This window comes from Melanaphis sacchari, unplaced genomic scaffold (assembly GCF_002803265.2).
Source record: "Melanaphis sacchari strain LSU unplaced genomic scaffold, SCAv2.0 Contig19_pilon_pilon, whole genome shotgun sequence".
NCBI classification, from domain to species: Eukaryota; Metazoa; Arthropoda; class Insecta; order Hemiptera; family Aphididae; genus Melanaphis; species Melanaphis sacchari.
In genome coordinates, this window is record NW_020270975.1 from 485,931 (window position 1) to 504,335 (window position 18,405).

General features: G+C 25.4%; 2 protein-coding genes across 2 annotated transcripts; one reads left to right on the forward strand and one right to left on the reverse strand.

Annotated features, from left to right (window-relative positions):
* Positions 1–9: 9 nt before the first annotated feature.
* Positions 10–16,059, forward strand: LOC112593000 (NPC intracellular cholesterol transporter 1; the record flags this gene model as incomplete). Its single annotated transcript, XM_025337189.1, is given in 21 exon segments — positions 10–263; positions 3,916–4,072; positions 9,290–9,478; positions 9,680–9,827; positions 9,998–10,121; positions 10,179–10,353; positions 10,538–10,654; positions 10,777–10,994; positions 11,057–11,155; positions 11,242–11,429; positions 12,679–12,879; positions 12,947–13,232; positions 13,344–13,646; positions 13,750–13,968; positions 14,034–14,197; positions 14,260–14,521; positions 14,614–14,792; positions 14,860–15,091; positions 15,176–15,289; positions 15,523–15,685; positions 15,755–16,059. Coding segments are annotated over 21 exon segments (3,717 nt in total). The 5' UTR covers positions 10–194.
* Positions 16,060–16,523: 464 nt separating this feature from the next.
* LOC112592977 (tigger transposable element-derived protein 4-like) lies at positions 16,524–17,749 on the reverse strand. Its single transcript, XM_025337158.1, has one exon. The coding sequence runs from the start codon at positions 17,507–17,509 to the stop codon at positions 16,577–16,579; it is 933 nt and encodes a 310-aa protein (XP_025192943.1). The 5' UTR covers positions 17,510–17,749; the 3' UTR covers positions 16,524–16,576.
* Between the last annotated feature and the right edge of the window lie 656 nt (positions 17,750–18,405).

Below are 18,405 nucleotides of genomic sequence, written 5' to 3' on the forward strand. Positions count from 1 at the left end.
CATCTCTCGACCAGTCGCGGGACCGGTTGATCGTCGCACCACCGCAGTCCCTCCGTCCGTACGCTGACTGTTGACTCTGTGTCGAGCCGAGTGCCGACTACGTTCAGTACGTTCATTGTGCCGGTAGACGCTGCACGAGGCGCACGTCCGCCGTTACGTCTCCACCGTTCGCACTGCCGTTTGTCTGCGCGATAATGTCGCCGATAATAATCACGACCGTCGCCGTCCTGTTCGCACTCTCGTCCGTCATCCCGTCAACACGGGTGAGTACCGCAACGCGCGCACTGACCGTTAACGATTTTTTTACGCACCGGCTTATGGTTTTACCTACGTCGCCCTTTTTAAATCTATCGAACGTTTCTTGTTCGGGGAAAATCGGTATTCGTATCAGGCGTATCTGTGTTTGTACTACACGATTTTCATGACGTTAGGCGTGCGCGCATATCGTCTTTCGACGAGTTTCTGATCGCGCCTCCCCGTGCCTCCCCGTGCTCGATTAGTTGCGCGGGTACACCTAAAATACACCTACCTGCTGCTAAACACCGATTCTCGATCTCGGATTTATGGTCTATTTATTATCCGACCCGCGGCCGCTTGTTCGACGCTCAATGATATAATTAGAAATTCGTTTTATTATTATACAGAAGTAAAATCATGTAGATATTGTAATAAATTCCTAGGTAAAAATACGAACGCAGAAAATATACGGTAATACGGTACTTAACCACGTAGATTGGTGATACCGTAGTTCTGATGTGGCGTACGTCGTACGGCATACACTTTAATATTATAGAGAGTTTGTGGTCGTATAGCTCCTATGCAGTATGCCTTAATGTTTTTAATTTTCGAAAAAAGCGTCATAAGGGTTGGTTGATGGAATCGCTCTCAAAATATTAATATCCATAAAATCGTTTCGTGACTATTGATTTTAAATCCTATCGCGCTGATCTAGAGGAACGGCGTGATATTGTTTTTTCGCTTAAAATGCACTTATACTCGTATTTAATATAAAGATTATTTTTGAAGGTACTTATTAGTCCTAATAAAACTACTCGCGTGTTATAGTTTTCAATTAGTACATACTTGCTATTATACGTATATAATAATTTAAACGTTTATGGATAAATTTAAAATGGTAATATTCAACATCATTCAACATCAACTGTTCGACTACATAGTAGAGTTAAATTTTTTTTAACCATTTTTTATTATTGAGTTCGCTTAAAACGATTAATATAATTGCGAATTATATTAATCTCTCCATACAAATTTAAAATAAATAAATTCATAATTTACTTGTATTTTTTATTTTATGAGATTTTTTGATTTATTGTTCAACATGTGTGAAACAGTTTTATTTTAGTTTCATACCGAAATACTTATGTAAGTCAATACTTACATATCTATCCCTATCCTATCATCAAATTTAATATTTTTGTATGTATATGTATAATACATTATACATATAAATCTGTGTATAATGTTTTTTTAATTTTATTATTGAAATATTGAGTTTAAATTTAACATAAATAGATAAATAATAAGAATGTAATACATATGTCATGCACTACTCATTTATAAATGGTCAGTTGTATTTTTATTTAAAATTTTAAATAACCACAATAATTATATAATTGTTAAAAATTCGTACTTATTTAATGTCAACATTGTTAATTAATATAATATTTGTTGACAATTAGGTGTTTAGAAAATACCCACAATAATAATAATAATAATAATAATAATAATATGAGATTATTTGGAATAATAAGCCTAAAGAATGTTGAAATCTTAAAAAATGCTAGATATATACCGATCATAAATTTAATCCTATATATGTATCTCTCCATAATTCATATCATATTAGTAAAGTAATTTGTATGTAAAGTACCTACTATTCGTACATATTGTGTTATGTTATTGTACAGTACATTTTATACCTATCTACTTATCTAGTATTTTAAATACTCAAATAAATAAAACACATAAGTAATAGCTAGGTTTTATAGAAAAATTATAATTAAATATTTTGAACAAAAGCATTAATTCTTGATTAATTTGAAGTTTTGATACCTTGATCAAAACATGGAATATTCCGAGAATACCGAATTGTCAACAATACAGTATAGAACTACTCTGTATACATTCTATATAGATTATTTTTTATAAACAAATAATGTTTAAGAAATCGGCGTTGTTACTTGTTAACTCTGCAAAATAATTTAATATGTAAAATGTATGTGTTTTTCTTACGTTTTTGATTCATAATTAAATGTTTATTTTATTTACTTTTTTATCTACGAAAATGTCAATAATATACCTATGTAATAATTTTATATAGATATACTGAATAATCTATTTAACATAAGATACTCTTATATTTTTACATTATTTTAAGTACTTATTTTTTATTTACTTAAATAACAATGTGCATTTTTAGTTGCTTATTCAAAATTAGTATAGTTATTGGAGTACCTATATTGTTTAAAAATCGAATGTCGTAAGAGTAATAGTTTATAAATATTTAAAGTTTTGATAAGAGAAGTTAAAATTATCCAAAATTTGATTTTTATAGATTTAAATACTCCAATTAATATTCTGTTTCAGATATGAGAATGAAAATGTATGTTGTTATTAATAAGAGTAAAATGTTGAAAAAGTGATAACGACAAAAAATAGAAAAATAATTTTTTAAAACACTAGTGTTTTCTAAAATAATTTGTGTCTTTGATTAAAAGGATTATCACGTATAATTTAAAAAAAAAACTATAATTATTCATAATAATATATATCTGTGAATCTAAGAACATTTAAAATACCTACGCATAATTTTAATAATTTTGTAATCATTATTTATAATTTGTATTTTGTCATATCTTAATTAAAATAAATTAAATTGATTGCATATTTTAATTGCATGCACTTGTTTTTTTAAATGCTGCAAGAAGACTACATTAGATATTGTGGTAATTTTTTATATGACATCAACTTTAACGGTATTATAGAATTTTAAAATTATAAAGTTTATATTAAACAAAATTCGTATTGGGCATTAGGTGTATTATTTCTACCACTTTAAAAATATGGATGTTATAAGTATCCATTTTAACTGTAATTTTATAATTAGCTATAGTTTTAAAATGGAGGTTTATGTAATGTTTTTGAATACTATTTTTTCACAAAATTTAATACTAAATAGATAGAGTATATCGCGGTGGAAAATATTTGAGCTTGTTTCTTTTACTAAATTATGTAATTATGTGCCTGCCTATTTAGTTTATGGGCCTACAGAGAAAAATTCGTCATATTATTATGTATTTTAATAGTTTATTTGGTAATTAAGTATGTATTTTTTGTAATTAAAACTCAACATTTTTAGTATACTGAATAACATAATTAAATGTATATCATATAGTATCTATTACCTAGATATTTGTTTTCAAAATTAAGTGTATGAAACAAAGTTAAAAAAATTAGGATTATGTAAAATTGTTTAATAATAATAATTTAACAAAATAAATTTTATATATTATATTATCATATTATGTTTACAATGCAATAATCAATTACTCATACTACACGATTCTTAAGTTGCAATTTGGATACTAAAATAGTAATTAAATTTTGCAGTAATAAATATTTTTTTTAAATTTATTTATGTTTTAAACGTATACCTTTTTTTTTTAATGCATTGTGCAGATTACTTATAATTAAAATTAGTTTTCATGAAAATATTTATAACATATAACAATATGTATAGGTCGTAGGTACTAAAATTTGTAGAGGCACAAATAATTTAAATTTCGCAATACCCCATAATTATATCCTTGGTATATGCGTTGTAGGTAGGTAACATATTTATTTTATATTTTATATGATCTGTTATCTGTTAATTTTTTTTTTTTTTGATTTCAGGCTAATGATACTTGCATATGGTATGGTGAATGTGAAGAAAATTATGGATTGCATTATAATTGCCCTTATAATGGACCCCCAAAACCGATGACCGACCCAAAGTCTATAGAGGTTCTTAAAACGTGGTGCCCTGATTTCATACAAGATTATTCCAAAGGTAATAGAATGTTTTTAGCTTTTTTTTTTTATATTTAATTTATTATTTGAATTTATTTACTAGAATTGGATTACAATTTTTGCTTTAAAATATGAATCAAATAATATTGTAATTTTACTATATCTCGAATTGTATATTATACCTAACTAAAAAATAATAGCTATTATTATTATAACTACTTATATAGACGTCATAGATTATATTTTTCTAGGTGAAATATTTATATAGGTAATATGGTTGTATATATTGACAACAGTAAAATAACACCTACAAAAAAAAATTGTTCTTACAATAAAAAAAATTAAAACGATTAAAAATATGCGAATAATAAAAAAACCTTGTAACAAATAACTTAAGTTCATATCTACAAGCTAGAAACACAAACCATGAGACTATCTTTATTTGTATTCTGTGTATCATATGTGTGATTAATTTATTAGATACCATCTTTATGCACAGTCAAAAGAAATGAAACTCATTTAAAAATATTTTTATCTAATTAATTATCTGTACTTAAAAGGTATTGATTTGTTTGAAGATTTTCTAGTCAGCTGTATTTTTTATTTAAACAAAATAAAAATATGTAAGAAAAAATTATACTTAAACATTGGTTATATTTAATGCAAATATCTATATACTTCAATGAAATGAGTGAGTATGCAATAAAATAATACAGTATTACTCATTAAGTAATGACCTATTAAATATTCAGGTTAGTTTTAAAATTTTTTTCATAAAACCAGTTACTGTTTAATAATAATGATCAATGAGTAACTATACAGAAGTACTTAATTTAGTATTTCATAATAAATTGAAAGTTTAAAGTAAATTAAAAGACTTATTTTATAAATTTCATTTTCATACTTCGGGTAATATACTTGTAAAAATAAGTATAAATAATTATAGGTTTACTGCTGTATACTATGTAGAATATTGTATTTACACGGGTGCGGGTGGAACATCTTCAGTTGAAGAATATACCTATTGTCCTCGACAAATCGAATCATCATTATACTCGTATACCTCAAACTTGTTTAAAATTAATTTCGTACCGTTAGGAAAAAAATGTATTTTTACTTTATAGATATAATTAAAAGGGTAGTTCGAAAATACAATTAAAATAACACACAGTACACACACACACTATAGCACGCACGCATATTATATAGATACCCTTCAATAAATTCATGTTTATTTCATTTTACATTTAATTCTATAAATATTATGGAATAGGTAAATTAGGTTAAGATTTTATTTTACAAGCAACATTAAATATTATACTTATAATTTTAGGATTTAATATTACTTAATTTGTGTAAGGTATGAATAATAAAATATATATAGTCCGATAAATTAATTCAATAAAATTATGAAGATTATTATAAATTATTTGAATTTGAATAAGGTGTTAAATACTCTTTTAATTATTAAATTTTTTCAAATATTATTGGTTGTATTAGATGATGATCAATAATTAACCATTAACCATTATTGTTTTTATAGTTAATTCTATGAGAATAAGATTTATAAAAGAATATTTTGTAAGCACTTAAGATTTTGAAACAAATTTGAATTTATAGTTCAAAGAACACGCTTATCACTTAATATATGTAATTTATATATGTTCAGTTACTCAGAGAATGAAATAGTTAAATCTTATTACAATAAAATTGTTTTGCATAGCTAAAAAATCGTATAGTTTATTCTTTTTTATCATTATGGAACTTATATTTATATAGTACAGATTTTATTGTACCTAATTATTTAAATTTTAATGTCTAAATGTATTATATATGAAATTTATATTAAGTGCAGGGTATATATAAATCTATATAGGTATATTGAATTTTACAAACTCACTTTTTGTTTACATGACATACCTAAATACTACAATATAAATCTTTTTCATAATTTAAGACTAAAATTTAATACATTTTAATACTTTATATCAAATAAAATTTTATCATTAATATAAATATTGTACAATATGCTTACCAATTAAAAACAATTTTCACTTAATAGTTTATGACCTTTCAATATAGAAAAAGAAATATGATTACTACTGAAAAGTTTATTAAAATCACATAATAATGACGATTCAGTATATTAAAAATGTCAAGTACCTATTTACGTACTTTAACATTAATCATGAAATTAAATATATTTAAATACGCATTTAAGAATTTTAATGTATTTGATTTTGTATAGGTACAATTTTAGCCTTCCCGCAATTTTCTAAAAATACATAAAAATGTTAACTCAATAATATTTATTGGTTAAAGTAGGAATATTTATTGCGATTTCAGACGAATTAAATTAGATATCATGTATTTATTCTTGGAAACATAATTTATTAAAAATGTCGAGTTCGTAAATGTGTTATAAAAATTTATAACATGCATATTAAGGTATTGTATTACTATCTTTTGATGAATTTCTGTTTAAAAGTATCTTATAATGAATTAACTAAATAACTTGTTTAAATGGGATTATATTATAACAATTCATTTAGTAAAATGTCTATAAAATTATTTTGATTATAACTGATTAAATACTTGTTAATTAGTATATAATATATACATTATACATACATATTCAACAAAAGTGCGCGTCACTAAAATTGACATTCTAGCTAATTTATATCATAGGTTTTAAGGACTCCTATAGAGTTTATGTAACACATGTTTGTTTAGCAACAAATCTAGGTATATGTCTATAAAAATTATAGACTTGAGTCCATAAGTTACGCGTAGGAAAAGTATATACTTGAACACTCATATTTGTTGATAACACGTTAAAAACCAAATTTCAATGCCATATTTTAATTTATTTAGAATTTTAGCATATTATATTTAACTTTAATAAAAAATAGAACACTGAACAACTAACGCAAATATTTTTTAACAAAATTAAAGTAAAATATTATTATTTGAAAACTTTTAATTACATTATTAACTATTCTAAATTGGTTCTTTATAGATAATCTTATTAATTCGTTACATTTGTAATTGAACTTAAGTATAAATCAAACGAACAATGTTTTGATAAATAGTAATTAGGATTATTACACAAATCTTAAGATATAGTGAATGATATCTAAATATATTAAATGGCTATTGATTTACAACAAATATTAACACTGATTTAATTTGAGTACCTAGCTATCCTATAGTATAGACTAAAATTTATCGTTTTTGATGATTTATCTATGTACTCGGATAGTCTATATTACGCAGTTAAACGTTATATCTTAGAACAAATGCCATTTTAAAACGTATCTGTCTATATTTTTCTTATTTTAAAATTAATTTACTTAATTTGAAATTATTTTTAATCATGTTTTAAAAATCATTTCTTTTAATTGATATACTTATTTTTAATAAAAACGTGATTTAGTTTTAATATAGTGATTTATTTATTAGAGGATGGGCCTAAAATTGAAGATAAAAACTTTTAAATTGTGTATTTTACCTACCATTATAAAATATAACATATTTTAAAATGACATAGCATACAGAAAATTTTTTTATCATGAATAATTTATTATTTTAAGATTTTTTTATCATGAATCATTTATTATTTTAAGATTTTTTAAGGCAATTATTTTTTTAAGTTTCTTACTTTTTTGAATGACAGCAAACATTTTTAATTTTTTTAATTCCATATTCTGAAGAAGAATATTATTTGGAATATTTTTATGCAAAAAAATTTAAATTTTGGACGACTTGTTAACGAGTTATAACTTATAACCTTTTAAAGTTTAAGCGAGTGGATTTGAGTGGTATGGGAATATTACATACAATATTAATCGACTATTCTGATCATCGAAACTTTGATGACTAATAATTCATAAATTACCTATTCGAATTTTATTTTTTATGTATCGCAATACTCCGAAAAATGTTATTCTTTATAATATGAAATTAAAAATGTATGTTTTCATTCGCAAAAGTAAAGAACATAAAACATTATAACAATAAAAATATATTTCTTTTTCAAAAATGTTGTTTTATTTTGACTAGAAATAATGTAAGAAATATATTATTTTAAATTTTAATTGATTTTGAAATAATACGTGTTTTTCAATAAAAGAATTATCCACTTTAGTTATTAGTTAAATATATTGATACAAAGTATATTTTTTAACTCAAATTATTAGATTTATACATAAAATTACAAAATGTATATACCTAGGTAGTTAATTCTTAATTAAATTCTTTATTGACTATATAGTAATAAAAATTAAAAGTTGCATAGTTATAAAATTAAAAATATTTTATGATTAACCTTAATAAATCTCATTATAGTTACTTTATTTTTCAAAATAAATCACGTACTACAATTGAACGAATGTTTTCTAATTTATTACTCTTATCATTTTTTTATTTTATGTTCATACTGGCGTATATAACTTAAAAAATGGAATGACTACTTCTCTAAAAATATTAATTGAATATAATTTTCAATCTATATAAGCAGATCTAAAATTTCTAAGTGAAACTTTCTAATTCCTAATAACAACTCTTCCTAAGGAATAAAATACTTTAAAATTTTTAAATTTATGATAACTCACTTGTTATAGTGATGTATTGAAATAATTTTTCAAGTATATTGGATAATTTTATTTTCATCGTGGTTTGGAATATATAACCACAGTGTGCTTTTTAATATTAAATTCAATAATTACCAAATTTAAATATAAAAGTAATATTTAAGTGCCCCGTAAGCTTTTTTTTTATACTTCAGTTTTGAAGCAAGTTGTGATGATTTTAAAATTTAAAAAAAGAAAAAGAAAAAATTCAAAGGAAATATAATAATAATATCATAATATATTTATCTTGAGTTGTAATTAATAAATATTAATATATCTTATTTTTTTTATTTTTTGGTTTTTAAAGGGTTTTTAGACCAATTATTACTGTAAAAAAATTTATCGCCTTAATTTCTCTGTCAAAATATTCCTGCACTTCTAACTAGCATTTTGTAATATTTTATTTTTGTTCTTATTCTTGATTTTAATAGTGGCATATATATTATATATATTCATTTTTAATTTGATTTAATTATGTATACTTACCAGTGGTGTGGCTATAATTTTTTTTTTTTAATTAATTAATTTATTTGATATTAATACTACAATTATTAAATCGTTATTAGTTTAAACTCATTAAACATATTATATTTTTAATCACAATTTATTTTGTTTTGTTTTATTAGATGGACAAACTCTTAATACGTGTTGCGGAGTCGATCAGCTTTTAACATTAAGCACAAATATTGTACAGGCTGCAAATTTCTTACATAGATGTCCGTCATGTATGAGAACGTTTGGAAGATTTATCTGTGAATTGGTTTGTTCACCAACGCAGAGCCGATTTATGAACGTCACCAAATTGACGAAAACAGGTTAGTGCAATTTTAAGACAATTATAACTTGCTTAGGTAAGTACTATGACATTTTACAAGAATTCATGAATCGTATAGTTGTTGAATATAATTTTCATTGAATCTTGGAGATAGCGAGATTTGTCGTTGACCGTTGTTATGAACAACAATTGCGCCATTACTGTTTCACAATACCACACATAACATTAATATTGTATCTAGGTAATTCAATAAAAGAATTGGATTTTTACATTTCCGATTCGTATATGCAAGGTGTTTATGATTCGTGTAAATCTGTGACAAACCCGGCTACTGGTGGATTAGCAATGGATCTATTATGTTCAGGTGCATTACACTGTTCTGCACATAAGTAAGTGTGAATATTCAATTAAATTGTACTAATTTTGGATAAGTCAGCTTATAGCATAAACCTCATACCTACTTAGAAATGTTTTTTTGAATGCAATGAATATTGATTTTATAAATTCCTGCTTAGTGAGAATTATATGTACTTAGTACGTTTCATATTACTTTTTTAAGGTGGTTTCGGTACTTGGGAAAAAATCCATATCTAAGTTTCGTCATAAATTACATACCAGTTGTAAAAACTGATAATCGTCAACATTTTGTAGGCCCAGTAATACCGTGTAATCAATCGGTTGATGTGAGTAATATATAATTATTATTTTCAATAACATGCTATTAACATTTAAACTTTCAGAATAAAACTACTGCTTGTAGTTGCATGGACTGTGATGAAAGTTGTCCATTGCCAGATAAAATACAAGAATCTCAAAAATTACTCAATGTAGCAGGTATTGAAACTGTAACTATATCATCGGCAATTTTATTTTGTTTTCTTATGTCGACATTTACAGGATTCGTGTGTTTTAAAGGTAATTTTATGATTTAACATTTAACCATATTTTAATCATATTATATGAACTAATTATTATATTTAAATAATCCTAATGCTATATTTTATAGTTATAACTTATAAAATAACCTAATAAAGTAATAATAGATAGGATTATTTTTAATATAATTTTATATTTATTTATAAACTTTATTATGTTTTAGATGTATTAATGAACGGAAGGAAGAAAAAAAACGATAAACATAAATATATAGTTGCTGAACATATTAAAGCAAAACATAAAAATATGCTGGAAACCGTTTTTTATAAAATTGGAAAATGTAAGTAAAAATGAACATTAGCGCATTTATGGTTACAATTTATTTACTTTAGTAACATTTTAAGTTATATTTAAAGTTAGTTTTTTAATGTTTGAATTTATTATAACTTATTATATCAATAGATTCCGCGAGTAGATCACATATTTCATTTATGGTGTCAGTATGTCTAATTATCATATTAAGTTATGGTATTTACTGCATAAAGATCACAATCGATCCAGTAGACTTATGGTCATCTTCAAACAGTCAATGTTGGCAAGAGCGTGAATATTTCAATACAAACTTTAAGCCATTTTTTCGAACCACCCAAGTCATTATCGCGCCAAACGGCGTTCAAGATGTAAATTTATTGCAAAAATCGATTAATCAATTTTAAACAAACAAGTATGTTTAATATTTTAGGTGCTCTATAATTCCTCTGAAGGAACGTATACGTTTGGACCAGTGTTCAACCGTACTTTTTTGCTGGAAGTGCTAAAGTTACAAAAGCAAATTGAAGGCGTAAGTTATTGAAATGATGTTAACATAAAATACTATAATGAACACATTTAACACACATTATTATAATTTATATTTTTCACAAACAGTTGCAGAGCAGTCCAAATAACGGGCTAGAAAAAGTGTGTTTCGCACCACTTGTATCTAAATTCAATGGTCCACCCAAAGTTTCGGATTGCGTTGTTCAAAGTGTTTGGGGCTATTTTAGTAACAAACCTTATCATATTAACCGAACTAACAATGACGGTTACTTTGATACATTAAAAATATGTTTTCAGTAAGTAGAATATTAATAAAATATTTAAGTCTTTAAATAATAATTTTATTTTTTTTTTTTTTTTGTTAATATGTTTTATAATATGCGTATAGATTTATCTATAACCAAAAAAAATTATTTAATTTATGATATAACATTTTTATACACTTAATTATTTTAGGTATGTATAAAAATTAAATACCAAATTTATCTCATATAATATTTATTATTTACCCTTTTTAAGGAATTTTTCTCTAATAGTCCTATATAATTCCATAATTCCAATTTCATTCAATTCCCACTATTAATGCATGTATTTAAATAACTGACTTACGTGGGATCATTAAATCTAAGTGAAGCATCTATAGCTTCACCAAAGACATAAGTATCTCTAAATTCGTATAATTATAAAATTTAAAGGTCAGTTTAAAAAAAAAAAAAATTAATTCTTTATATTTTTAGATGATTTTTCGTATAGACACAATTAGTGTTTGCGATTTGAAGAGAGATCTAAGCTCTAGTCCACATCCGGATTTTTATAAATCTTTTCTAATATTTAAAAAACTCCTAAAAAAATATTTTGAATGTTTAAAATTTTTAGGTTTTTTTCAAGAAATAGAATATTAAAAATATGGAGTGCATCAAAACCTAAAAATTTATAGAAAATCCAATCTTTTTAATCAATAACAATTCACTAAACGAGAGACGTAACTTCTTACATTTCAAATCACGCTTTATATTTTACATTCAGATTTATATTATATGTTAAGATAAAAGTACGAATACCGATATGTCCGAATTTCACTCATTTACTGATCGATTTTGGTAAATCTTAGGATAAACAACTAACGTTGTTAAAAGTTCGAAATGTTTTACCAATTATGTGTTAAAATACAATCAGAAAAAAAGTACACGTCATCCCTCAAATAGTTCCATCGTTTAAATATGTTTTCAATAATTAATCAAATTATCTAAACTCCTGTACTAAAAAAAAAAAAAAAACTACACAGATAATAATCCCACTTAGACGTTAAACCAGTTTAAAAAAGTGTCTCTGCTGATCTAAAGAACTTTTTTTATATAATTTCAATTTCCTAGTTAAACTGTAACAATAATTGTTCGTACATACGCTTATTGTGAAACATCATAATTTACATTTTATTATGAGATAGTTTTCATTAAAAATTTCAGCCATCATTAATAGTTAAATTACTTATTGAACGAATTATTCATTGATTAAAAATAAACATAATTGTCATTATATTTACAGGAATCCGTATAATCCATCTTGTTTAGCACCTTATGGGGGACCAGTTGATCCGTCTATTGCTCTGGGAGGTTTTTCAAATTCCAGTGATCCAATAACCAAATTATCTCCTTATGAAAAAGCGACATCGTTGATTTTAACATTTGTACTCAACAACCACAATAGCAAATCGATGTTGAAAGATGCACTTGAGTGGGAAAAAAAGTAAAGTGATTTATTATTAGGTTGTATACTTTTCACGATTTGTGTGTAAAGCGTGCGTATTTAATAGGTTTTTGGAGTTTATGAAGAACTGGACAAGAGTGAAACCATCTATCATGGATGTAGCTTATTATTCAGAACGTTCAGTGGAAGATGAGTTGGACAGAGAATCTCATTCAGATGTATCTACAATAGCCATGAGTTATTTAGTCATGTTCTTGTACATAGTTTTTACTCTCGGATGGAATAAAATCATATTAAGTTTTTTCGGAATAGTATTCGTTGTATTATCTGTCGTCTTTTCGGTCGGTTTTTACGGTCTAATTGGTGTACCACTGTCATTGATCGTACTAGAGGTAATATACACTATATAATGATTATCGCTTAGTTATTCGCGTCTTTATTAATTGCTGTTTTAAAAAATATTTAAATTTCTTAAAAAAATCTTATTGTGTTCGTTTTATCAGGTCATACCTTTTATTGTACTTGCTGTTGGAGTTGACAATATATTCTTAATCATTCGAACATATCAACATACAGATTTAAAAGAAGACGAACTGATTCCCGATTACATTGGTCGTGTTTTAAGTAAAATCGGGCCATCGATTTTCATCACTACTCTTGCAGAAATCACATGTTTTTTTATCGGCAGCTTGTCAGATATGCCTGTTGTTAGATCTTTTGCATTATATGCCGCGATGGCTTTAGTGTTCAATTTTTTGTTACAGATGTCTTGTTTTATTGGATTATTAGCATTAGATGCTAAACTAGTAAGTACCTACTTAGCTTACGTACCTTTATTATTGATTAATGATCGAATATTTTTCCACTTTGTGTACCTACTGATACATGTTTATTATTTTATGGATTCAGAAAACAGTTAAACAAGAAATTCAAAAACAAAGTTTAGTGTTTATCATATTTCAAAAATTCTACGTTCCAACTTTAATGAATAAATGTGTTAGACCAATGATTGTATTATTATTTAGTGCTTGGCTTTGTACAAGCATTGTGGTTATAACGAAAATTGACGTGGGTCTAGATGTTGAACTAACTATGACCGATGATTCGTATGTGCTAAAATATTTCAAAGTAAAGTACCCACCAATATTAATTACTATGAAGTAATTTAACTAAATATTTATTGTTTGTAAAAGTTTATGAAACGTTACTTATCGACTGGACCTCCTGTTTATTTTGTGGTTACCGACGGGTTGAATTTGACTGATGTCAACAATCAAAACCTTCTCTGCGGTGGTATTCATTGCGACCCGTATTCAGTCACTAATCAAATTTACAGAGCTTCAAAAATGGCAAACTTGTAAATTATTTACGCAATTATTTTATCGAATATTGTCTAATAAAAATTTTATTAATTTTTAGAACATATATAAATAGACCTTCAACATCATGGATTGACGATTATTTCGATTGGGCTAATCTTTCGAGTTGCTGCAAAGTTACTCAAAACAATAGTTTTTGTCCGCACAACAGTGTTGATACACTTGACTGCGATACCTGTAATATCACTAAAAATGATTTGGATCGACCGAATGTTCAACATTTTTCAAAGTTTTTACCATACTTCCTCCAAGATAGTCCAGATAAAGATTGTTCAAAAGCCGGTCATGCTGCTTATAGTGATGTAATTATATAAACAATACGCTAATATCTAATTATTAGTTCATTTTTAAATTCATTAATCATGCTAATACATTTATTTAACACACATGTTAGGCTATTTCTTTGAAAAATAATTCAACAGGACCTAATTATTTTATGACTTTTCACACTGTATTAAAAACATCCAAAGATTATTATGAATCAATGCGTTCTGCTAGATCAATAGCAAATAATATGACTAATACAATTAAAAAAAAAAATCCAAACACAACAACTACTGTATTTCCATATAGGTGAGTTTTGACTAATCAACATTTATTATTTTAATTCCTACCTATTAATTTGTTATTATATTTGCAGTGTTTTTTATGTATTCTATGAACAATACTTAACCATATGGCAGGTATGCGTCCAGCATTTAGTTTTATCATTAGTAATGGTAACATTTGTAACATGGACGTTTACTAATTTTAAAAAATCTTCAGCTTTTATTCTACTAATAATCAATACAATGATAACAGTTGACTTATTAGCATTTATGTACTATTTTGATATTTCTCTTAATGCAATATCATTGGTAAACATTGTAATGGTAAGTCGTATAGCAGCTTAAACATACCTAGGTACCTTATCTGATTTAATAGGTATATTTTAAAATTATATCTATATTGTTTAGTCAATTGGAATAATGGTTGAATTTTGTGGCCATATAATTTTTCATAACGCAAAATCAGTTATCTCTTGTCCAATTCAACGTGCTACTCATTCTTGTGTAGAAGTCGGGAGTTCGGTAAATATATGAATTATAAATCATAGGCATAACAAATTATGTATAGATCTAACACACATTACTTACTATATGTATAATATACATACCTAGGTACATTTATGTGTATGAACTATTCTTATGTATATTGAATGAGTAAAATGTGTCACATTGAACACAAGAATGCTGAATTTATGGTGTTTATTGTCAATTAATATAGTATGTATAGATTATAAATACATATTATTAATTAACAGGTGTTTTCTGGAATTACTTTAACAAAATTTGCTGGTCTTGCTGTACTTGGTTTTGCTAATACTCCAGTGTTTAAGATATTTTACTACAAAATGTATATGGGTATTGTGATTATTGCTGCCTTGCATAGCTTAGTGTTCCTGCCAGTTTTATTAAGTTACAAAGGTATTCTAAACTAATTATTTATATTTTTTTAATAAACTGTACTTATTTAAATGTAATTTAATGTTATAGGTACACATTATGTTCTAGTAGAAAAGACTGATAGTTCTAAGAAAAAAACTAGAAGTTATAAATTGCAACTATTAAAAGTGAATCGTGAATGTGCTCTGATGAAAGAATGATACTATAATCACTTATTTATTTTTAAGTACCTAGTTTAAAATCACTACTACTTTTATTTTTTCTTATTTTTTGATACAACCAAATTTTTTTTATTTAGTTGCCTTTTATTGTTAATGAAAATTTGTGTTGAATATTTATTATGTTTTTACAGATAATCAAAACATTTTAATTAACTGATGAAAAAAAAAAAAAAAACAATTCTGTGATAAATTTTTATAACTTTTTATTTTAGGATAATGCAATTCTAGGACTTGAATTGTTGACTGTGTTATAAATTAATATATTACGCTTATGATTATTATTTACAATTTTATTTAATTTGTTTTTAAATATAAAATTTTTAGTTTGCTTATTATTTAAAAAAAAAAAAACAATAATATATAAATATTAATAATTAATTTAAATAATTAAATAAATGATTATTGAATCATATAATCTATTTAGTTTTAATTATGGTTATCTACAACTTAAAAATAACTTAACTTTAGAGTCGTTTCAATATACAGTAGATTCTCGTTATGTCGAATCTCAAGGGGAACAGAAAAAAGTTCGAGATATCGAAAACTTCGAAATATCGAGTTTTATTAAAAAATAAAAAACTAATATGTATGTATAAATGTATGTTGTATAATGTATATGAATAATAAATAATACGAATGACTAAAATAGACTAAAATTTGAATAATTAAAATACTGAAATGACTGAATAAATTATTTTTTTTTAAAAAAATCTGTCATTAAGGTTTGCTTCATATTACTTCTTTCTGCCACGACGTCTTCCAAATTATTTAATGCAGAAAAAGCCTTATCATCCATACCTGTAGTAGTCTCAACAAAATTCCTTAGTGTTTTTAAAGCATCTTTAGCTTGTTGAATTGTTACTTGGGTAAAAATGACTTCCTCCTCATTTTGTGGTTCGTCTTCACTCTCGCTGGTATTTTCTATGGTTTCTGATAAAATTCCTTTAAAACACCTAGGCTTCTTTGCTTTACCAATGACAAATAATTTTAGTTTTTCAGTTCCAGACATATTTGATCCTATCATAATTGTAATGCGCTCTTTACCGTATTTTCCACCTGAACATTCTTTACCTTTTAACATTAATGTTTTATCTGGTAAGCATTTGAAAAATAACCCCGTTTCATCGACATTAAAAATATCATTAGAAAAATAACCTGCTAAGACATCAGGAAGATTTTTAATCCAATTTGAACAACAATGTGCGTCTACTGAAGCTTTTTCTCCACAAACAGTTCGAAAAACTACATCGTGTCTTTTTTTCCAATTTGTAAGCCATCCACTACTAGCTTTAAAATTAGTGTGTCCTAGTTGTTGTGCATATTCGTTTGCTTTTTCAAGTAAAATTGTTCCATTTAATGGTATGTTTTTATCTCGACACTGAGTAAACCATTTTAGCAAACATTTATCAATGTCTAAATAAGGAGTCATCCTCATTTTTTTCATATTTCTACAATTGAACTTCATTATTTTCTCTTTCTGTTTAATAATTGACGATAATGTATTTGGTGGAATATTGAATTCTTTGGCGATTTTACATTTTTTACGGTCACCTTTTTCAACTAACTGTATTAAACGAACTTTGTCCGAAATTGAAAGAACATTTAATTTACGCTTCTTTTCCATTCCACTACAAACGAACAAACGAACTACGAAAGACTATAAACGTGACTACCAACGCGCTAAATCACAATCGCTATACTGCACTGCCTGCACGGCTGCACAATTCCTATGTTAACCGTAACAAAAATATTATTTGTGAACTCGAGATACGAAAAACGATTAATTTTATATCGAATTATCGAGAGCAAAACATTATTAAGTGTAATAGTAGTTTCAAGGGGAATTCAAAGTAGTTCGAGATAACGAAAAATTTGTTGTGCTTCGTTCAGTTACATTGTGCTGAAACAACTAACAGTAAAATTGATAGTTAAAAATATTCTTCAAACTATGACCAATTTTAATTTATAATAAAAACAAAACAAGACCAATTAAATTTTACACAAATTCACAGTTTGTAATATATTTCAAGTGTACATATAAAGTATTATATTTTCTAGGTAAATGGTTATGTCTTATTAATATAATTTAAAACCCACAATTAAGAAAAATATTAGGAACAAGCTGTCATATTAAGTATTTTACATATTTTATAACTCAATATTCTAATCCCCTTTCAAAGTACAAAAATAAATAATAATAAATAAAAATATATGCTAACCTAATAATAAATATAAATAGATATACTTTTATGACATTTATATAAATAATAAACTTTCCCAAATTACTTAAGTATATACCATTTATCAATATAATATTTAAATTTTAAACAGCCAAATAATTTATTATAGGACATAAAATATTTGATAACTTAGATCAGATTATTATGAGTTTATCGTCTTAACTATTTTTTGTTATAATAATATTTAATATATTTATAGGAATATAAATGTTTATAATAAAGTAATAATACTAACTAATTACAGATTCTTAATATTATGTCGAACGTCGCTATCTCCGAA

Excerpts from the sequence above, each read along its gene's own strand:
- LOC112592977 (XM_025337158.1), bottom strand. The coding sequence starts at position 17,509 with ATGGAAAAGAAGCGTAAATTAAATGTTCTTTCAATTTCGGACAAAGTT.